Source organism: Battus philenor, unplaced genomic scaffold (assembly GCF_028537555.1).
Source record: "Battus philenor isolate CCGP_79_NKW_IND1 unplaced genomic scaffold, ilBatPhil1.0.hap1 SCAF_19, whole genome shotgun sequence".
Lineage (NCBI taxonomy): Eukaryota > Metazoa > Arthropoda > Insecta > Lepidoptera > Papilionidae > Battus > Battus philenor.
In genome coordinates, this window is record NW_027181681.1 from 5,469,171 (window position 1) to 5,493,248 (window position 24,078).

General features: G+C 34.6%; 1 protein-coding gene across 2 annotated transcripts in view; it reads right to left on the reverse strand.

Annotated features, from left to right (window-relative positions):
* Nucleotides 1-319: 319 nt before the first annotated feature.
* The window catches only part of Pka-R2 (cAMP-dependent protein kinase type II regulatory subunit), a 28,239-nt gene continuing 4,480 nt past the window's right edge, over nt 320-24,078 (reverse strand). The window contains exons 3-8 of one of the 2 annotated variants that reach the window (XR_011107480.1): nt 22,429-22,566; nt 19,231-19,443; nt 6,470-6,641; nt 5,633-5,722; nt 3,544-3,727; nt 320-1,026 (exon numbers count right to left, since the gene is read on the reverse strand). Coding sequence is in view for 1 of the 2 variants with exons in the window: in XM_068764193.1 (XP_068620294.1) it covers nt 3,597-3,727; nt 5,633-5,722; nt 6,470-6,641; nt 19,231-19,443; nt 22,429-22,566 (744 nt within the window). In the remaining variant the exon portion in view is untranslated. Of the gene's footprint in view, nt 3,728-5,632; nt 5,723-6,469; nt 6,642-19,230; nt 19,444-22,428; nt 22,567-24,078 lie in introns of both variants that reach the window. The other variant, XM_068764193.1, reaches the window with a different exon arrangement.

Genomic DNA, 24,078 nt, shown 5'->3' on the forward strand with positions numbered 1-24,078 from the left:
GATGAGGTCTGCTAACAAGATCTCATGTTAGGATAATTATTGCACTAGTAGACAGGTTGCATTTGTATAAATCTAGTGTTGGTTAACTTTACTATTTAAGGGAGATTACAGAACTCATGTTGATCATGCATAACCCTTAAGTATTTCCAATTTCATGTTTTATTTATTGATATTTTTTTATTAATTTGATTTTCAGTCTGGCAATCTGTATGACAGTCAAGTTTTGTCGTTGGGTGTGTTGTTGACTGTAAATAAAAAGAAGAGTTTTGTAAAACCATAGGAAGGGATAACTCAAGGTGAATAAACAACGCAATTTTAGATCTACAAACAAATATAATTCAGTTTTCTAACATTTTACGATACATAATTTTTATAAATGTACAGGGTAAGCTCATGACGTGGGAGAAGCGGTACTAGTTCAGAACTGGTTACCAGACGAATGCTGTGCTATGAATTTGTAGTAGACGGGCGGTGGCGTACCGCTTTGATATGCCTTTCAATTTGTATGGACAGGTATGACTTACAACTAATGTGAATAGACAAGGGGCGAGCGTTCATGTGCTGTCAGGTTACAAATCTACTTAAGACACCAATGACTAGTAATATATAAAAGTACGCTAGTTCAAGCCCATTTAATTTAGGATTCCATTGGTAATGCTAGGTAATATGAATTGTTTCATACTTCAAAAAAAGATTCTGTGCGTCCCTTTGGAAGACAACAGAAGTCATTTTACACATTTAACTCAAAGTTTGTGCTTTAATAATTTTATAATTTTTTCCTCTATATATATGCTCAGAATGTTTATATGATAAACTTAAATAATATATGAAGATTTGTGTAGCATCAGTGTAAAGATAAATGTCTTAAGCTATGTCATAAATATTTTACAGACAATTTTCAAGGTCATATTCACGTGAACCACGCGAGTTATATGTTATTGCACAATACTATAAATAACTACTGGGTTCAATACCGACACACCGGGGACACATATAGTATGGAGCGGAACACGAGACGCACCTCACCTGTACAATATAACAAACAAAGTGTTACTTTACACAAGGAAAAATCTTTTATGGTGTGTGACAGAGAAGCATAGCTTTCTTTATCGATACTCCACACATATTATCTGCATATTGCAATGTTTTAAACGTTAAAATAAATTATTTTTAAACTAATAGAAATATTTAAAATCTTAAGTTTTGTCAAAATAAAAACTCAAACAAGCTACAGAAACATTCATAATTTAAACACACTAGTGCTTGCACAAAACACACAGACCCCACAATACGTTACAATAAATCCACATAGAAAAGGCAGTTAAATAAGTTAGGTACAAGAATAACATTAATGTTGTTAACAAGAGAAGTTTTATACTTATGGCATGAACTTGAATAAAGTAGGCACTTGAAGTAAGAATTATCGCAAAATAATTTATCGATTAACAAAAATAAAGCTTTATAAATAAAAAGAAATAGAAAAGGGAATGTTTTAGCTTGTGTACTCAACTACATTATTGAGCTGTAAAGCAAGAAACAAACAATAAACTGTGAATGTTGAGTTAATTAACATTTTAGAGTTAAATGGCGAAAAGTTAATATTTCAGAAATAAAATTATAAAATTATTTTATAATCTATTATTTATAAATATAAATAAAACAACAAAATTTTCTATGGCAGCTGAAAAAACGTTGTACATATTTGTACACGACTGAACTAAAATGTTCACTCACACTCCAGGACTCCGACGACTGTATGCTATTAAAATTTCCTAGTCTACTAATGTTTAAATTACAATTAGAAGTGACGAAAACTAACGACTACATTAATATAGACTTAAATATACAGTGCTACACATGATTTATGCATTCACCTACTTTGGCTGGATTCACAAATAATGTTTGTATAATACTGGGAATTTAACCCGAGGGCCTGATCGCAACTTGCGGTGGCCCGAGCACCGCAGCGCGCTCAACTCGGGAGAGAATTCATACCTACGACATAATAATAAATCTTCTGAAAGCCTTTCATATAAAATTGTATTTAGTGAAATATAGTTTGTCATCACTCAAGTCTCAGCAGAATGCACGCGACTGGATGAACCTTCAGTCTCTGGCTGCGGCCGCAGTCGTGTTCCATTCGGCTAAAATTAACTCATAAACTTCAGATCTATTACGTAAAACTGTTAGAGCAAAACAAACAATAGGAACTTTCCATAACAAACGAATTCAAAACTCAAATAATATAGATAAATCATAAAAAAAAACAATCGCCTTCTCTCAACAAATAGGGCAGAAACTTTGTTACAGTCACTATGTAGTTAAAATATTTGAATATTTGCGAAACATAACAACTTAATATTATCATCCTCCTCACCGGGAATAATGTCTTTATGAACGGCGAATAGTTAAAACTGTTTCACATTCAACAACTAATTTCTGATAGCACAATAATCACGGCGTTAAACATTTCAAATAGAATCTATGGTAATGTATAAATAAATAATGATAAACATTAGGTGAATAGATTACATCTAGTCACTTTACCTACTGGTACATAAATTTATATAGGTCAGGAAAGCCCGTGTCAGTGAAAATATCTTATGTTTTAAGAAGTAACATCTATAGCGGCTGAGGGTAACCTACGGTCAGACATGAAGGAGCGCCTCGCAATACAGCACAGACAAATTCACTACCAAAACATTTTTTATGATAAAATTTATAGACTAAAATGCCTCCTGGATTCATAAATACAATCTTACTGGAGTCCGCATTCCTATACTCAAGATCCGTTCTTGAAAACATCAGTCCAATGGAGTTGAAACAAACATTTTATAATTGTGATGGCACATTTTGAATCAAAACCGAAACTTTTGTTTTACAGTTCAATAAACCGATTGGTATTGCATTGTTCTACACAACGTATGTAAATGAATGTGCATTATGTTTTTTTTTATAACGAGAACTGGATCATTGAGTGCGGAGTTGTTCTTATATTTACAAGGCTACTAAGGCATTTGTCTATCTAAAATAAGCGTAATATCGTATCGGTACCGTATTGCGACGCGCTCTTTAATCGCAGTCTCCCCTTCCATCCAACGTCATTGTTCTAACATTAAAATATACTACGACTAACCAATACAGGGCAACAATGTCCCTTCGCATGGCACTGTTTCTTTGATAATTATATAACAGGTACCTGTTCGAGTTATCTGCATTACACGAATTAGTTTTTGTTAAAAGAAGCATAACTCTTCGGCAAACGTGACTGCATGGAACATAAATTTTTAGAAGGTAAAGTTACTAGGAGACTAAGCGATGAAATGGTGAACAAAAATTTGATTTTTTTAATAATTCGCCTCACACAAAAATGGAAAAAAGCGGGACAGCTTAATCTCTAAAAAAAAGGGAGTCCTTCATTGTCAAAGATGGCAATATTTAAAATTCTTAGGTCGTGTACGAAGAATGATGTATCAAACACTTGTTCAGATAAATATTGCCACCAGATTGATGAGGGCCCGATAGTAAGAGGGGGGTAACAACCGTGAGCAACGTTGCGTGGAAGGGGAAGATGTCGTGGCGGCGGGGGGGAGAGTTCATCGCACGTCGGTGAGGTTGCTCTTGTCCCCGAAGAGCTTGACGAGCTGTTCTTCGTAGTCGTCGATGTTGCGCTTCATGATCTCCATGCACGGGCCCAGCAGCCGCTCGAACGTCTCCACGTCCAGGACTGAAATCGTATGATATGATGTTGGTAATGTTTTTACACCTACACGTCAACGTTATGTACCTTGTAACACCGGCGAATTCAATTTCACAATCTGTAGTTTTTTTACAGTTGATTTAATGACGGATTTGCCTCAGATTTTCTACCGTTCAATATAGAGTGCTGTTACTTTGACTCTACAATCAGTTTGGGTGATCAATTTAGGCCTTAGAATAAGAGGCGAAAGAAACTCTGCGAGAATATATACAAATACATAACCAAATCTTTTTTTAACAAAAATACGTTCGTTACATAAGCGTGCAAAAAATAAAAAATGAATGTTCTAGAAATTAAAAATAGTATAATAGGAAAAACTATCATTTTTGTCTCAAGAAAAACCCTGCAAAAGAAGTAATAATGAAATTTATATTACACAAATATTCATAAAACGAGAAGTTTTGTTACTAATAGTCTGATTTTTCTTGTTATTATAATTTCTGTTATGAGCGGCGGTTTTGGTCGGTTCTCAACTTGCTTATAAATACTTGTCGATATTCAACTGCACAAAACTTAAAATTACGTTGAAATTTGAGTGCACTCTTCGTGTAGAATTATAAAATATTTTTGATAAGATTCGTGCTAGAACGAAAAAAACGTGTAAAATCATTCTTATCGATGAACCGCGTTATTTTAAAACCTAGTAAAAGAAGTAAACATTGAAAAAGCTTTGAAGCGAACAAAACACTCCCAAAGTGTACGTACATTAGTACTCAAACATTTTTCTTTTAAATCTAACAATAGAAACAGACTCAAGTGATAAGTGGGCAGGTGTGTGAATGTAGTAGCGAAATAATAAAAAACATAAAATAGTATGCATACATTATCGATACTATAGCCACTATCTAATTACTAATAAACACATAATTAGACAGGAGGACATAATAGCATTGTTTCAGCCTATAGACGCTCACTACAATATACACGCTATATATATATATATATATATATATATATATATATATAGTGACTTCGATTCATAGACTAATAGGTCTCGACCATTAGTTTTAAACATAGCGTATTGCTTAATCTCTAATTCCTAGGAGGACTTTATTCTAAAGTAGAACGCTTTGGACGAGATAAGATAATCACGTAATTAGATTTTTGAACACAAAGTAGTAAAAGAATATTTGACGATGGTAGATTTTTCTCATGGTTTGATTCAAAGAATAGTGATCTCATAATTGGCATTTAATTTGTTATCGGTCAGCTTGTACGTTCTGGTCGTCTCTGTATATACGTTATAAATGTCATGATATGTTCAAACACGTCAAATGACTAATAGAATGATAATACACAATACTAATATTTATCTCATTACCTAAGTCTCGACTTCATCGTGTTAATCAATCTTTCTAAGGGCAATATATATTTTAACCTTTACAATATGATCTCTTATAACGTTTGTAAAGCTTCTATTATAACAAAAATTGTTAAACAACGTTTGTATGAAAAAGACATGCTGTTTATTTAAATAAATATCACAAAAGAAAGCACACATTGAGAATGATGTGTTAACTTCCAAGCTTCAATGTTTTTATTAAATAAGTACTTTTACATTAAAAAAAAAACCATACAGACCCGCAGAGTTTATTTCTCCTGTTCATCTTAGAGGCATCTATTATCTGAACAAGTCGTAAACTCAACTAGGCATGATTAAGAAATTTCATTTTAATTAATCTAATATACGTTGAATATAGAATATTTTAATTTACAATGGACCATTGACCAATTGCAGTGGTCGCAAAGTATTGGAAAATGAAGCATATACGTTCTGATGATCATATGTTTATGAGGTAAGGAGTTTAGAAAACTATTTAGCATTAATTTCAAAAACAAAAAAAAATAATTATCATAAAATTAAGTACTCACAGGCCACTTTGGTGGGGCCGACAGCGTAAGCGGACGCAGCACGTGGCTTGTGGGTCACCAGAGCCAGCTCCCCGAAATAGCCTCCCTTACCTGTGTACAACAAAGTAACATAAAAAATATTTGGATAAGTAACAACCACTAATGCAAATTCCTGTAACATAAGTGTAAATTTGAAGTATAAACTACGAAATATCAAATATTAGAAATTGTTTGCAAGCATTTGCGCATGTAGCATATGTTTAAGACGATATTTGTATGTATCGTGTATGAATTTAACCGTTACCGCATTGCCATATTGAAAATATGGACATGAGAAATTGGAACTTTTATTATTCTTTACCAGCTTTTATTTTATGTTTTTGATGTTTGCATTCTGTATGTGCTTGTAAGTAGATGTGCATCTTATTAATTTATCGACCCGTGATTATTATTGTGAAATTGTAACAATTGTAGGCACACCAATTTATAGAAGTTTATAAAAATGCAACTTCACACAAAGATTTTTAAGTCAAGTCTATTTTAATGTAGATATAGAACCACAGTACATTCACCCACAAGATGTTCGGACCACCTTGTACAGTTGAAAGAAGTATCTGTACATATACATAGATACAGGCTTCTTCTAACCGTTTCTATTGACAATATATGAGAGAAGGCCTGTGGCCAGCAGTTAACGAAATACGGCTGAAGTGTCAGCACTAAATAAAATATAAAACTTGAAGTAAATGAGCCAACATCAGTTTGTTCAATTTTAACATTGTATAGTAGTGGTAGTAAGATGCGAATCAGTATTGTACGACAATAATTATTTTTGAAACAAAATAGAAGTGTGCTTACCGAGGCGCTTGATCTCGTGCTCGTTGCCGTCGTCGCGCGTGATGCGGATGCTGACGGAGCCATCCTCCACGAAGTACATGCCGTCGGCAGAGTCGCCCTGCCGGATGATCAGCTCGCCGTCGATCAGCGTGCGCGGCAGCAGCGCGTCCGCCAGGTTGGCGCGCTCGTACGGCTGCAATGACACTTTACGCTCTATACACTAACTCCACAAACTACATTCTCCCAGACAACTTGTAAAATTCAGGTGGTTTTAATGGACTCCTACAGCACTCTTTCCATATTCCCAAACTACAAAAATGTGAAGATTCGGTCCCAGCGCCTCGGCTACTTGACGGAATTAAATTATTAAATCACGCGTTCCACTACTGTTGTAATAATACTTCTTGTATTATTACATTATATCCTTATTAAATAATATAATTTAATTAAATCGTATTATCGTGTACTTTATTATATGTATGTTGACTAAAAACAATAATCCACTATAAGGCTTGTACCAGTATATTGCCGGTGAAGTCCTATAAATTTGAGACGTGTTCGTTTAATACGTTCCGTGCCACGGCAATTTTTGAAGATTTTCTATTCAGGCCGCGTGGGACCTATACGACCCAAAATTTAACAATTAAAAAAGTCGTTTAAGACGCTTTACACTTTTTCAATACTGCAAAGTTATAATTAGCGGGAAAAAGTTATAAATTTTTATATGCATTACGTACGCGCATACTACCTAAATCCGCGAATTCTTTGTTTTTCAATGAGAACTGTAAAAGGCCTGAATGGAAAGAGCAGCTGGGGTAGCATGCGCTCCACATTGCATGGAATGTGTTAAAACCACTAGGTAAAGGATATGGCTGCGCCCAAAGCTTCGCTGTGAGATCAAAAATGTGGAGATACGCAGAAGGAACAAGAAGAACAATCGCTGAGCACCCGAAAATATTCTGCCTACATTGATAGTTGAAGTCAAGACATCATATTTATTATTTACTATCGAATGCAGGTAAATTTTCGTGAACTCCGCTTACGAATTGAGAACCATAATTTTTTGTCATGTTAACATTGACGACTTTGGAAACTATTGAAATAAGTCACGGCGAAATAATGTGTTACCTGAAGTTTTGAAATACTAAATCTACACGGAGTTCATCACTTTCAAATAATTTACGTTTTGTAATACATAAAAGAAATTGAAGTCTGCTTACATTTTACGATATACCTCAAAAGTTTGCTTACAAACCCGAATTGGGCTTAATACCGAAAAATAATCTCGTATACTTACATTACGACTACTATAAAAGATAAGAACTTGGTTAACAATGGTTTGGCTATATTATTTAATGGTTATAGAAAAATTTACAAAATTTAATTTGAGGTAAGACGAAATATAAGTATGAACACAAGTTACTATATTATGTACGCGTAGAACGTGTATTAATATATTTATATTATGGTGGACATCAATATGTAATATTAAGGCATAACGTAAGTAATAAACAAAAATATAGTTTACTGTCTCTGCAGACTTTGTACTACCAGAAGTTATCAGCCTGTCACATTCTATTAGAAAAAACAAATTAATTTAACATGTTTCAGAGTGATCAATTTATACAGGGATGATTGGAAATAGGTGGCCTTAATGCTTTTGAAGACAACTAAAGGTATACATTCACCAATCGCTGTGCGAAAGGATTGATAACCATTTGCTCATTTTTTAAGTTAAATGTTTTAAAAAGAGATCAATAGAGATCTACAACTAAATTGAGCCAGTGGCATAGGATAAAGACGTGCGATCGTAGGTCGCGGGATCGATTCCGGGGATAGTCTTATATGTAATTTATACTGTGTATTAAGTTAGCCACTGCTCGAAAACAAGTTTCCAGAGGATACGCAGCAGCGTCTTCTTCGTACCATCACACTGGGATCGCCAACCCGCTTGCAAAACGAGGCGATTGTGATATATCACCCCCACAGATGTATTTGGGCTTAGCTTAGCTTTGCAGTGGGCCTCTTTGCGCTAAAAGAACGATAGCTAAATTGTTAATATGAAATTGGTTCGTCGCGTTTGTTTGTGATACATATTTATGAGCTGAGCGCAAATAGCTGCGTTGGTTTTTATGATCTACTTGATGACATTACCGGAATAACGAACACCTATAAAGTTCAGACGTTGGTTTAATGCGTTCCATGGTCATTGACGTTGGATTAGGCTATATTTTTTTTAATGAAAATACAGCGTGATGGAAATCGCCATCCCGCACTTTAAGTAAGCGCGGCAAGGTATCTTAAGATTTGCGTATACAATATTTTAAACTGTTATAATATCTTATCTCAGTTTCGATTTTCTTGTTACAAGTGAATATTTGTTATTTAATTTGCATTAATAATGATGTGTTTAATAAGGCCAAAAAGACTTTAAGGTGCGGCTGACATTATACCTCATATAAATAATAAAAAATGTTCACTTGAAAATGACATTAAGTAGAAAGAGTACATTTATATCACGTGCATCTCACGTAAGTAATTCCGTAGAAATAGCACTAGGTACAGCGGGAACGTAGCATCCAATACTTCCTTTATCTCGTCGCACGCGTACATAAGAAGCGGTACAGCAGTTAGGGTAGCATTATAATGCTCTGATAAGCAACAATGCCTCGTTGCGTGCTAAAGCTATTCATTATTCGTAACGTGTTCAGAGTATTGCCGTTAGAAATCAGCCATTGTCATCTAAATTGTTTTACCGTAGTGATGTCATATCAGCTTAAAGTGACTTTAAAGTGTTCAATTAATGCTTAAAGTTGTGAGCAGTTTTATTAGAAAAAGTTCAATAAGATCCCAAAACTTGTAATCAATACGTACATAGCGCGTACCTTCGTAAATTTATCAAGTGTTTTAATTTTTTCACTAAACTAGTCGATTACATAAACTACAAATGAAGAAGCGAAACTAGGTACGGCCACTCGTAACTTTCTAGAAGTAAACATTAAAGGCAGTAAAAAGTAAAATTGACTGTTTAGTTTTCCGAGCAGATGTGGCCGGTTGGCGAGTAATGTGATGAATCAATAATCGTACTGTGAAAATATTCTAGTTGTCTCGTGACGGCTAGTGAACGTGGTGTGATTAGGAAGGGCCGCGGAGGCGAGCGAGGCTGCGTCAGTGCGTGCGTATTGATTGATTGACCGTGACGCGCGGCGGCGACTTGGCACGCCGCCCTGACGCACTCGCCACTCGTTAGGGGGAACACTTTATTGCCGCGTTCCTTCTAATATATACACGTGATGGTACATACGAACCTCGCCAGAACGAGCTAGCTGGAAAATTTGTCCTAATTTCATACGAACAGTGAGATTTTATAAGCATTCTTACAATACTACAAAAACACTGAACAGACATGGCAGTCAGTCAGTCTATTAAGTTTTTTTTCTTCTTGCTTCAGTTTTTTTAATTTCTTCAGCGTTCATAGATATACAAGTAAACTAGCCGTTTTCCGCCCACTTCGCGAACTTAATCAACACTTCTTCGTGTTCTCTTTGCATGTCGAATTTTGTAAAATCTTTTCTTATAAAATTCCTTCTATATTTCAGATCTCTAAGCCTCATTCATGGTTCCAGACATATCACGGTGAAAATATATATTGTAGAATATCTGCAATAAAATTATTTAATAACAATATTCATTTGTTAACAATTAGTCGACCTATCAAATGGAAAGATGAATATTGTGTTAATTATTTACTTAAAATAAAACACAGAATTCGTAAGACGTCATTTGTCCAAAAGAAATGTATTTCAGGTAACCGCTTTCGAATGTGACAGATGATCTAGCAGTTCACATGAAATAATCATTTGCAAGTGAATCGATGCACCTAAGAGCTGGAAATTTCGCAGTTGGCAGCGGCGCAAGCTCGCGTCGGGGATCAAAGCGATGGCCGTCCGATCACGAGCGCGGCGTACGTCCTCGTATTATATAACGCTTCGTTTTTCAATTATTGTTGCCTCAGTGGACCGCTGTGACGTCGAACTAAAATTGCGTGCCGTGGCGCTATGACGCCAGCATCGCAGTGTATCTTCGAACCAATGCCCAACAATTTATTATCAACTCGATGAAAAACTATGTCCTAGACATAATATTCAAATAATATTATAGTTACAACCGCTGTTGACTAGTAACAAAAAGTTAGCTGTGAGTAATTTGGGAATATTACTTATTTTTGGAACGGAGAACCACTCACTAGATTTCCCATAAATAAACGTCAAGCGGTGTTTTTAGATAATCTAAAACTTAACCAGATATGCTTGCCCAATTTTTCTTGCGTATCAAAAAGAATTTCTAGATAATCCTCGAATCGCACATTTAGAATTATTCATTTCAGGGTAAAAAATATCATGTTATCTTAATCATTTAGTTAAAACTTAAAAACTGTTGATCTTGACATGTTCCGGTGACCTATTTAAAATTTTAGGTCTGAATATTTAAATATTTTGGCATCATTAGATTGAGGTCGATGTAACATTCCATTCGTAATATTAAGTTAATATTGCTCGATTGAATTTCTGCAATGTTTTTAATATTAAGATAAATTGTTCGAGACTTATTCTATTAATATTTAGAGAGTTTATTACTGTTTTGTTTTATTCACTTTCTTAATGTTTAGACATAAGCTAGCATAATTATGGCTGTGTACGCCTACAATACTCAAACATTTCATTTTGTACTTCGGTATATGAAACTAATGTACACTTGTGTATTGTTCTTGGTGTGCCTATTTGAAATTAATAAATAAATGTTGAAATAATTGATACGTTGTTAATCATTTTTAATTTATTTAATTTTATTATGTTTTAAAAGTATATTTGCGCTGTTCGTGGTTTGAAATGTTAATTCACATAGTTGGAATTCATAGTCTTTGGTTTAATGTCATACTCAGTATTTGATTACAATATTTTGTAACTGTTTCTGTTAGCTACCAGTTAAAAGAATAAAGGCCTTATTTCTATAGAGAATTCTATAAATAAAATATAGATGAGAAATTTGCTATGCGAATTATATTTAACTTATGTTCGGACGCTGTCCTTGGTAAGCCAATATCATCCCCGTTGCCTGCTCCCGGCGATGCCTTGCGGATATCACGTCAAAACTCGGTAATTATCATTACACAATATACGACCGCAAGGTCACTCCAAAAGCGGGAGATATATAACTATAGTTTCGTTCAATGTATTATTAGGGCTGACGTCATAGGATTACGTACAGATACATACACGCTATCTGTTAGATAACAAAGATAGTTCACACTAAGATATGCTCGTACGCGTCAGACCGATTAATATATAAGATCAGATTTTGCGATCAAGATTTATTGATTGCGCCGCCGGTTCTTAAAAGTGTAATTATCAACAACTTTGATAATACATTTTATAATGTTTCACTCTTAACGGAGAAAACATATTTCACTTTATACAACATCAATTTATAAAATAAGATTTATACATTAAATATACACGGTGATTAGTTATGTGTTTTTACACAAAGCTTTTTCTTAAAAATGGGGTATCTATTCACCCCTCTAAAGCTTTTACTGCCTTCACCGTGTGTATACTCTGCTCTGTTTGCATTTTTTCTATGAATATTTTTTTATTATTTCAAAATCAATTCCGAAATATAAAAAAGATTTTGTAACTCTCTTTATGGTGTTCTATATAATGAATTTTAAAGTACTTGATATTTTGGTAAGATTATAGTGTATGCGAGATTTCAAGTCTTATATTTTCATCAAGCATCATCTATTTGAAACATCAAAACCTTTTTGGAGTGTATTAATCTATGAATGTGGAATTAACATGGAAAGATGTTCAGAATAATTTTATAAGTTATTATTGCTGGTCATGTTGGCGATAATACAATCTCATAAGATTGTATTATTATTAGATAAGGCTACGAGTTCTTGTGTTATTACAGCCGTATAAAACTCGTGATCCAATAATCTAATTCCGACACGTCGCCGGGTCCGCGGGGAGGCGCCGGGGCCGCGTATCTAGTACGGCCGATTGATGTTAGCCGCTGTTTAAACTTGCCCCTGCAATATTTTCAGTGGACTGAACGAAGTCATTCGCGCGAAAAACTTCGAACCGATTCCGCACCGGTTGCTGAAAGTGTTCCCGGTTTATAATTAAACATGTGATTATTTTTGTTTTCCTTTGCGACCGTTGGAGCGTTCTTTGAAAATATATATACATGTTACTTATAAATCTGAGTAAGAACGCGTCGACGATGACAGCGTTGCTGGGCATTGTCGGTCAATTATAGCCACAGTTATTTTCTTATCTCGTTCAAATATAATTTGAAGATATAACGAGCAACCCATGTGGTTTAATGATACATATCTGATTAATATCTTTCGGCAATGAGAAACTCTGAATTCATTGGACAATCCCGTGGAACGGATTTTTATCATTGTCATTTACCGGTTGAAAATGGCTTGCAGCGTCTTCCAACGACCATTCGTTTTAACGTCTAACGCAGTGCGTACCGATTTTCATTTCAGAACCTTACCCCCAGCGGGCGTCTGTTCTATGTGGCTTGCCCACTCCAACTTGTTAATCTATTTATCGATAAGGCTATATCAGTTACTTTCGTTTGTATACGAATTTACTAGTTCCTGATTATAACTCGTAGTACGATCTCGTACAAAATGGCTCGTTGAGCGATTATAAGCTTGGTAATGACACTAGAAGTGGGAGGCATGGTTTCTTGGTCGTACGTCATCACTGGTAACACACATTGGTTGTAAACCATCGCCTAGTTTTCCGAACGCCGCCAAATCGAATTTGTTTGACGATTGACCTCTTTCTATGTTAAACTTACCGTACCTAGTTTGACCCAGGTACACGTACGAGTCAACAATTTTAAGAATCTAGGCTGTAAATGATATTGGAAGGGGCACGGCTTGGGCGTTTGACATTTTTGGTTTAAAGCGGATTATTGATCAAATCTTAATTGTTGTTAATAGTATGATATACATTGCATCTATTTTATTCCAGAAATATAATAAATAATCAATGTGACTACAAAATGAAAATGAGCCCTTATTTTAACTATGATGTCAACTTGATCTTTAGATGTGCTATCGCGATAACCTTGAGCTTTAACATTAACTTTTGATACATACTTCACGGATCATAAAATGTTGCCTCTAATCTACTGAAATCTGTATCAACCAAGATAATCACAAATCTTATCAACTGTTGATATTTATTTTTATGCCACCAAGTAACGAGATAATAATTATAAATTTTATTTATCTTCTTGTTTACTATAACTTCTGCGCTGGAGTATCCTTTTAAGTATGACATGACTTTTTTTTCAGACGACAAATTGAAATATTGAAACGCATGTACACTGCATGGAAGTAGAAATAAAAGTCTTAACTTGTAAACGAATCCCATATATGTATGAAAGATTTTTAAATGACTTGGGAATTAATTCCTATACTACTGTGTTACGGTTATTGTAAAGACTATAATCCACTAAGCGCAGCATAAGACGTACACCCATAAGATGGGCTGACCGTTTTGTTAAGGTCTTTGGAAGAGGCCAAATGCTGGCCGCTTCCTAAGGGTTTCGTTTGAAATCTTTAGAATATATGCGAGGTATATGTCAACGGAAATAATGTTTTTATACCTATAAAAGTTACCACAAAAACTAAGCTAGTTTGTTGTGGGACCCTCTCATACCAGAGAGAGGAAATGTGAAACGTGGTGATCGAACGACCAAAAAAAATTATAAAAAAAAAACAGTTTAAGTTTTTCATCAATAGATTTTTGTGTTTCAAGTTATTTGAATATCAACAGTGATTTTTATTCTATATTATTATATAACAGCGTTGAAGCAGTGATATTCACGGTCGGCGGCGATAAATACATGCGCAAACATAGCGCAGCTGTGTGAGACTTGCGAAGAAAAACGATGACAGGTTTTGATAAACAATCTAGTCATGAAAACAATTTTTAATACCATACAGACCAGGGAGGAACTAGTTACAGCCGAGTAAAATTTCAGCTGACATTTATAAGCTGAATATAAGGAATAGAAGAGAAATACCACTTTACTTAATAAGGGTGATGACAAAAATGTTTGTTGTGGGTGTTGCCGACTAGTTGGCTATCACGTCGATCTATGGACCTGTGACATGGTGGTTAACGATGGCCCTTATAAATAAACCCAAAGTCTCCCAGAGAGCAATAGTGCAACAAGCATAGCCACAGCGACATTAGCAGAAGAACCAACCTAGGTCATCGACGTAGCTCCAATAATTTATCGTCTGAAGTAGCAGCAGGCGGTACTAGCGCTCGTATAACCGTCGGTCGCCGGGTCGAAACGTTTTCGGCGGATATGATGATAAAATAAGAGTGAAATTGGATTTATATAACAGATACTACAATTGATAAACATGGAATGAAAACTCCTTAATAAGTACTAATTGTATTAAGACCATGATTTAAAGAGAATTAGAGTCTTAAAACTCTCACTTATCTTAAAGTAAGTTTAAAGGAAGATATATATAAAAATGATTGAAAAAATCTAATCTGAATTTTTAAGCGGTTATTCTATTATTTTGTCTATCAAGCCCTTGAAGTTTCCATTGATGAAAGTAAATACTTTTTAATTACGCAGTAATTGCAAGGTAAAGCCTTCTGCTTCGCTTTTAAGTTAAACGACTTCGAAGATCGATGTGATTATTCCATAAATAATATTTAAAATAATACATTTTTTTACCAAGCTTACACTGCTGGCCATTTACCATTTGCAGATTACGTGAGTTCGAGGAGGCAGCGCTAATCTGAACAACCACTGTTAAGGTAGGGAGGTCGAGGATTTCCGGGAGGACCCTCGGCTCGGGACACTATATATTGCGGTTTCACAGGAATGCAATTATTATCAAGCAAAATAAATTTGCGTCTATCACAACACATAACGTCGTTATAACAAATATAAGAGTTATATTGTATATTTTCCGAAAAACCGCTAACAATTGTTCGTTTCAACAGAGCGCGAGAAACGAAGCAGCTGTTTCTTAGTTTTTAGAAGTTTTCTAGTAAAACGGTTTGAAGTTGTTCCGCTTCGCATGAGAGTAATCCTATTAAACGTAAAAATATAGCCGACTGTCGGTTTTTTTTTGCAAGAACTTCTGTAATAATACGATCATTTAGATAAAATTATGCGCTCAATTCTCTGAAACGTTCGTCGGCGCACATTTTATATAATATTGTTATTTTTGATTATAAATTGGATATCACTCTATAAGTTGTTACATATAAAGTGATTGGTAACAAACGTAAAAGCATTGAAGAGGTATATGTGTAGTGGTGGTATATAATAATCATTTGTATATACTACAAAAATTAGGGGTTTCAGTAATAATAAAAAATATTAATAATATAGTAAGAAAAGACGTTATTGTTTACTGTATATACCTGCAGATTGTGTACTGCTAGAAGTTATTGGCCAGTCTAATTCCAAAACAAAAAAAAATATTACTGTAATATATTTTGGAGTGATCACTTTATACAGGTTGATTCTAAATAGGTTAAAAGCTTTAAAGCTATTTGCTGAATCTCTTGCTCTTATTTTTTCAGCAAAATTATATCGACAAGATACGTTTGCCATAAAAAAGTCAAAATGGCCAAATTGTCAGTTTCACCCATATTCAAAGGACCGGTCGATTTACCCCTTTAATGCTTTTACACCTATTACCAACCAAACTATAACGCATATTTGTCTAAATAACGTCTGACCATATTTTCAAGAATATTATTTGTGAAGCTAAGAATGAACACGTGACATATATGACATATCGTCTTAAACTGGAGTAATGAAATGTACATTTTGCAGAATTGATGTGTTACACCATTTGCCTTAGTGATAATTAGGATTAGGTTACACACGAGCAAACAGATGTGAATGTGTCTCAACAGTCCATGTTTTATTTAGCCATGTATGGTCCGCGTCTGACGTTGCGAACTCTTGATTAATTTAAAGTGAAGGACTTTTTACAAATAGAAATGCAACTCCTTGTTGCACCATTTATAACATAAGAACCGCTGAACAGTTTTGATAATAAGTTTCATATTACATTAAAAACCTCAGAATAGCTGTTTAAAAAAAATGAATTAAATCATATATTTTGTAAATTTGAAATTCCAAAATCCGCTCATTCAGGGAAGGGCGGAACGAAGTTCGCCGAGTCAGCTAGTTTTCTACAAAAGGCCAATATCATTTTATTATTTTTGCAATGGGTTGGAAAATAACTAGTAACTTCACAATTATACATTACCGTGTAAACTTACTTGTGAACAAGACATACTCTTTTTCAACTAAAAACACTTGATTAACTTATTAAGCCTACAAATTTATGGAAAAAATAGAGATTCATATTAAGAGCGACTTTTCTGGTTAGAGGTTTCATTTACTAGATGCCGTATGAATGTTTTATTTGAAACACGATTTTCGATAGAAAGCGTCTTCCCTAGAGAACTATTTTTACCAAATACCTCTGATAAAACTAGAATTACCTCATGCTCAAAATTGGATATCAGTTAAAATTATAAAAGATGTACGTCAAAACTGAAAACTGAATTCGAAACTATATATATCAAAAACAGGTGTCTCTGCAAAAGAATTGTTAACTTTGTAACTCGTGCTATGGTAGGTATATCTTGCAAAAAGTAGATCCACATCTTTTTTTAAATTTTAAGGTTGGTTGAATACGTTTCATTGTATGTTAACAATGTTCTTGCAGTATAAAATTATTATTTTTACTATGTACATCACTGTGCCTTAAACCTTTTAAATATATTTACGAAAGTATATTTTGATTTTAATCTCAAGTTAGTTTCTTTAATGCTAATAACTAAAGTACAGCGTAATAAAGGGTTATCAGAAAAATCAAATGAATCAGTGGTAAATGCTCCTATTCAGCCGATAGACGCCCACTGCAAGGCACAGGCCTTCCCCAAGAATCGCTACAATGACTGCTACGTCTTCCAGCCCTTGGTTGCCACTCAAGAAGCTGTCGGCCCCGACGGCCGACGGCAGCACGAGCGATGTGGGGCACATCAGACTAACAATCCTTCGAGCAACGATTTTAGTTCTCCTGTGGATCTGCTCTTTTATGATTTTATTTCGCAGCGAAACTTCGAGCGTAGCCCTCTCCATTATTCTCTGGATGACCTTGAGCCTTCTTATAAGGTGTAAGCGGTCATATCTGGCGACACGCATTAGTGAAAGACCTTCACCTTCAGACAAATCTATATTTTTCTAGTTTTAACAAAGGTATTCAGCAAAAAATAGTTCTAACTAGAGAAAACGCTCGTAAAACAGGTTTTAACTGTGACATATAAATATGATAGCAAGTGTCCTAATGAGACCTGACCTGTCGTGCGAAGGTGAATGTAATTTATATATTTATGTAACTATGGCGCACGCACGCCCTGCACAATACTTAGTATAAATCAATACAATATTTAAAACAGGTTTCTAAATCTTAATCATAAACAACGATTAATCTAAACTTGAATAAATCCGATGAAATTGAGATTACTAACAATTCTAAACAGTTTATAATAGAGAAACTTATATCTATACTTATATCTATACACATAAAATTCTCGTGTCACAGTATTAGTTGCCCTATTCTGAAACGGCTTGACCGATTATTATGAGATTTCAAATGTATTAGTATATATAAACAAACACACACACACACACACACACACACACACATATATATATATATATATATATATATATATATATATATATATAGTAATGTGTTCAGTATGTCTGAGAATCCGTTGTGCGCGCGTCTGAGAATCCGTCCTAAGTGGTAACGGTGGCCTACGGCAAAACATGTTTTTCTTATTGTTCTACAAAATTGATAATTTTGATTAGATTTAGATTTAAAAAAATAATGCAACAATTATTTTTACTAATAACTCCTATTTTATGATAATACTTCAACAATTTTCTACTCACGGCGGTCGAAAATTGACCATTTTCCATGCACGTTTTTATTGTTGTCATTAAAGATATATAGAATTAAGGGATTATAATTTGAACCAAAAATAAAAAATAATGTTTAGTCTCTTGGGATTTTTATATTCAATTGTCGTTCGCAGCACTTCCTGCTTTTGATTTATGCCACATCTTCATACGATAACAAAAAGTTAGTTATTAAAATATCTATCCTAAAAACAATTTATATGATAAAGCAACGTTTTTCGGGGCGGTTAGTTTATATATATACTGACTGTTCTCTAAGCTTTAGGTGTCTGAAGATATCTATACACAGATGGAAATTTAGATATATATAGATACTGTGTTGAGTAAGTGTCGATACTTCAATGGTATAGTTTTATTCCTATACAAATCTGAAAATTCTTTATACAATAACGTATATAGAATTAAGAATTTTTGGATTACATCCTTGTTGACGTCAAGTCTACCACCTGTTCGAATGAAATATCCCTGATCTTAGAAGAACAGGCGAAAGAAACTCAGCGTGAGAATGTATTTTTTAAGAGAATTTAAAATTAGGTAATTTAGAAAACATTGATATAGCCTAGAGGCGAACATATCACCAACCTGTGTAGTAACCTTTAGCACACAACGCCATTTTTTTTAAATCTACCAATAGAATCTTTCTGTATATTTGCTGGGATTAGTGGGACAGTCAGAAGCTGTTGGTATAATAAAGTAAGGGATCTCACCTGAAGAGCCTTCAGCATTGGCACCTTGTCGAGCAGCTCCTCGTACAGCTTGCGCTTCTTGAAGGCGCTCTTGAGCAGGATGCGACGGAAGGTGTGCCGGTCCATGGCCCACAGCGCGCCCGGGGACTGCGCGCGCACGGACGCCGCGCGCGGCATGTTGTACATCAGCGCCAGCTCCCCGAACGAGCCCGAGCCCTCGTACGTGTGCACCACCTGTCCGACCGCTTACATACAACCAATTGTTTCTACATATACAGATTGATTGGAAGTAGGTGTAAGAGCTTTAAAAAAAGTATTTGCTCCAAGGGATTATGGCAATGTGATGACCGGTCTTGCGCTTCCCGCGTCCACGCAACCTGAACTATGTCTACATTATTTGTAAACAGTAATCACTTCTTCATATTTCTATTCACATGATTATGTTGTACGGAGTAATTGCTTGAATGTTCTATCACACACAAACTATATTCGCGTCACTTAGGAGACACTCAGCCTCTTATTTTTAGAACTGGTTTTAACGGCTGTCTATACAGTAATTAGTTATAAATGCTTTGAATTGGTGAATGTATGGCTCATTTACTTTCAATTAATGTATGATACCCACCCTCTATCCGAAAATCAATGGTTTTGTTAATGATAATATAGCAAGAAAAATCGTTTTAAAAGTTGTGCTATGTCACCCATTTATATGGATTTACCCATTTAGACTTTTTACACCTATACCCAATCATACTGTATAATGTGCATGGATATAATGGAACATTTATTACAATTAAGACGCCACAAGTTTATTTGGAATTTACGTAACTCTACTGACGACTTTACATAAACAAATTTATAAAATCGCTACAGAGTCCTCTTGAATAAAGTAATGTAACCTAAAGCGCATGTTTTTTAATGAAATATTCAGTAGAACGTTTACGTTGTTCACGGCATATGTGTTGTCTCATGTATAGTAAACAATACGGCGGTAACCGTTCAGCTGAAACATGAAATGCGAAATTCCTTACGCTCCGTTCAAAGCGTAGCCAAGTTATAAGCGTGTAAACATCTCGCTATTGATAGGAATTTACAATGTTATATTTAAACGAATCTGTTTTGATCGAGACATAACGTTTCATGTTATTCTACAGCAATTACTTTTACATTTGTAAATATTTAGGTACGCGGGTTTAAACATAATTCAATTTTGAAGAACCAATGTAATATATATCGTGACTTTAAATATCTTGATACTAATGCCCACTATTAAAAAAACATCTATAGACATTAGATCAAGTATTTTTATCCTTTTATATCTAGATTTCGGTGCCGTATTTGTCTAGTGCTATTTATAAAGGTCGATCAAGAGCTATTAATTCAACTCGTGTCCCCGGCCCGAACAAAGAATCACTGGTATGAATTATAAACACCAATAGGAATATTACATGAGCAATGCTTAATATATATCTGCTATTCTGAAATCTACATATAGTAGTTTAAATGTTATGACGATAATAATTTTAGGAATAAGCTTCCATATTTCTAATTCTTTACTCAATTTTAATCATCATGGTAGCTGATAGTCGTTCACTGCCAGGTATCCCAGGTGTCCCTCATTCAAAGATGGCCACGATGACGGATCTTGCAGTGCCCGCTACCCGCAACCTTGACAATGTCGTCAGTCTATTTAGTCCGATGAAGGGGGAATTAATTACTCCGGTGAAAGACTCAGATCGCCCCTTCTCACTTTCATTGAACAAGTAATGAAGGATGTACTGGCCAGGAACGGCAGCACGAGGTCTCCTGCCGGAAATCCAGCCCCGGCCTCTACAAGACCATAGCTGCCTCTGATTAGGTTTGCACAATATAAATCGGAAAGGTAGAAAAAGTACATAAATATACAAGAAAGTAGTGGATAAGTCAAAGGGTTAAGTAATTTTATAAAAGACACAGTTTAAATCGATAGATAGATATCGAGATAAGCGAAACAATACTATCATGCTCATTGAATTCAATTAGATTAATAGATGGCACGTAGGAATAATTATGACATTAAAATTAAGATTCGCATAAAACTATAAGAACTAGAGGTAAGTAATTTGATACAGTAATTAAGAAATTAAAAAAGGTAAAGTATATGTAAATAAGTTAGTAAAAGGTCTACCATTTTAGGATAGAGGTGTATGGCCACCAATATTAAAAAAGTGGTGTGGTTTCTCATGCCGCAACCACCGGCTCGTGATCGCCATTTTAAATCTTATCGCCGACTGCCACTTAAGACGAGCAACTTCCTTAATTATATCGGTGACTTTGGTTGTTTCCAAAGGAAAGTTCAAATTTATTTACAAAACAGAAAATAAATATTGGTTTTTTACTTTTCAAAAGTTAATATTTATTATTGTGCGTTCACCGATATGATAATCTTTAATGTAGTAAATATAATTAGCATTAATATTTTTAACAAGTAAAACGTCACGCGGTAGTTCAAACTATAAGTTCTTCGTGTTAATGAAAATATTTATTCAGAGATCAATCTAAAAACGTTTCGTCATTTTTAAACTGTGAAATCATTATAACATATTCATTTGGGAAAATCCATTCTTAATTCAAATATCGGTCAAGAATAGAATTAAAAAGAAAAGTTCCAGTTGCATAATATGGTTAGTTCAAGTTTTCAAAATGTACAATAAATGATTATAAACATAGTACATGCTACACCGTTGCTTTGAAATCTTTACGTGGGAGTGTTGTCTTAAGGAAGTAATCGATATTAGGCTGAATAAAGATAACGCTGCCGCCTCCGGGGAATAAAATGACAAGTATAAAATTAAGTTTCTAAAAAATAAATTGACATTTGTTTTCCATAGCTTAAGATAATTTTCAAAAGCGAAATTAAGTTTTGTTTGCTTAATTACATTATTTTTAAAGACGGAAATATTATAATGGAGGGTGATTGGATATAGATTTAAAAGCTTTAAATGGGTAAATACATAGCCCGTTTGCCATCAAATAATGTATGAATAACGTAATGATAATAAATTATGAGTTTTCAAAATTAGAATTACTACATGCAAAATTAAATAAACCAATAACCGCACTTAATGGTTATATCTTGAATGTTTACATTACAATAGTTAAGCAATATTATGTAACGATATAAACTTTATTTATAAAATGTTCCAGTAGCTGTTAGTTATGCAGACAGTTAGTGTTCACCTTCTCGACGCCATCGTCGCCGTTGACGAGCACGTCGAAAATTCCGTTCTCGATGACGTAGAAGTTGTCCCCGTCATCGCCCTGGCGAATGACGTACTCGCCCGGCTCAGAGCGCTTCTCAAACATGGCGTCTAGCACCTAATGACAAAAATAACATATCAATAAAAAATACGTTTTATAATATTTGTTCATATATATTAATACACCTATCGAAAGTGCACGTGGTTTGGTACACCCGTTAGCTCTTCGAAGGAAAATCTTTACATACCAGGAGTCCCCAAACTCACTTGTACAATGTGTCCTAAAATGTAACGACTAGGCGAAATAAGATAATCTGGGCAGCAGGGTTTACGCTAGAAAATAAGTACAGAATCCAGTTTCTATTAAATCTGCCATACAGAAAAGGAGAAATTAATGTTAGGGTATCTTGAATTGTCTTTCTTCTGCCATGGCTATAAATCTTTCATCATCTCAACTGATTGACGCCCACTTCAAGGCATGGGCGTCCCCCAAAGATCGCCACGATGACCTGTCTTGCGCTGCCTTCATCCAGCGACTTCCCGCGGCCCTATGTCATCTGTCATGGTCGAAGAACAAAATTAAAAATTTACATAACCACCCCAAACTGTATTATCTGCAATATAGCGCAGGATACCTATCATATTATAATGCGATGTGCCCAGACTGTGGATTTAAGGGAGAAGCTGTCTTTAAACAGATCTGACATTAGTGCTTGTACTTATATCCATGTATCGAAAAAACAAAGTTGTTACACAATTTTTTTTGGTTATTAGAGATATTTTTTTTGTAAATAGTATGTGTAATTGGATATAAATTATAGAAGTGACATATCTACAGACAAAACCCTAATTAATAAACAAATAAGGAATTTAGAAATATGAAACAACAAAGAAAGACATTTATGTTTATAAAATACTTCAGTATCATCGAGAAGAGTTTAGAGAAAGAATAATTGGTAAAATCACGTGAACCGTACATGTTTCGCAGTTGCGTGGTAAACAACCAAAATTATCGCTATGTATTCAATGGCAGCAAAGACTGAATAAACAAAAGGCTTGTACAATAATAATTAAGAAATACAGTAGAATATGCACGTCCCCGGCTTATTTACATATTTTGAAACTTTGGTATTGACTTGACGGTTTTCCTTTATATAAATGATGTTCAATACCAAGTCACTGGCACTATAATATTTAAAGTGATTATTTGAGACAAATGAATGCAATGTGTTTTCAAAAGAAATCTCCGATCGATTGTTTATTTTAATAATTAATTACATTATAAACAATAACAGCTTTTCACAAAAAAAATTTGGTTGAACAAATATGTATTTTACGTTTAATCAAATGACGTTACAACGATGAAAAAGTGGCACAATCCTTAGAAGGACAAGAAAAGCGTTGCTTGTTAGAATGACAATCGTGCATGGGCTCTCGCGCAACAAGCGAAAGTTATAACGAAGGTGTGACGTGCTCCGCGAGGTATATATAATTGCTCAGAGTACAATTTTATATCAGTTACACAGTCGTTTCAGCCCATTGACGGCCAATGCAAGGCATAGGGCTCCGGCCAAATATATCTACGAGGGTGGATATACCGTAATTATCACGCTTAGCAGGCGGGTTAGCG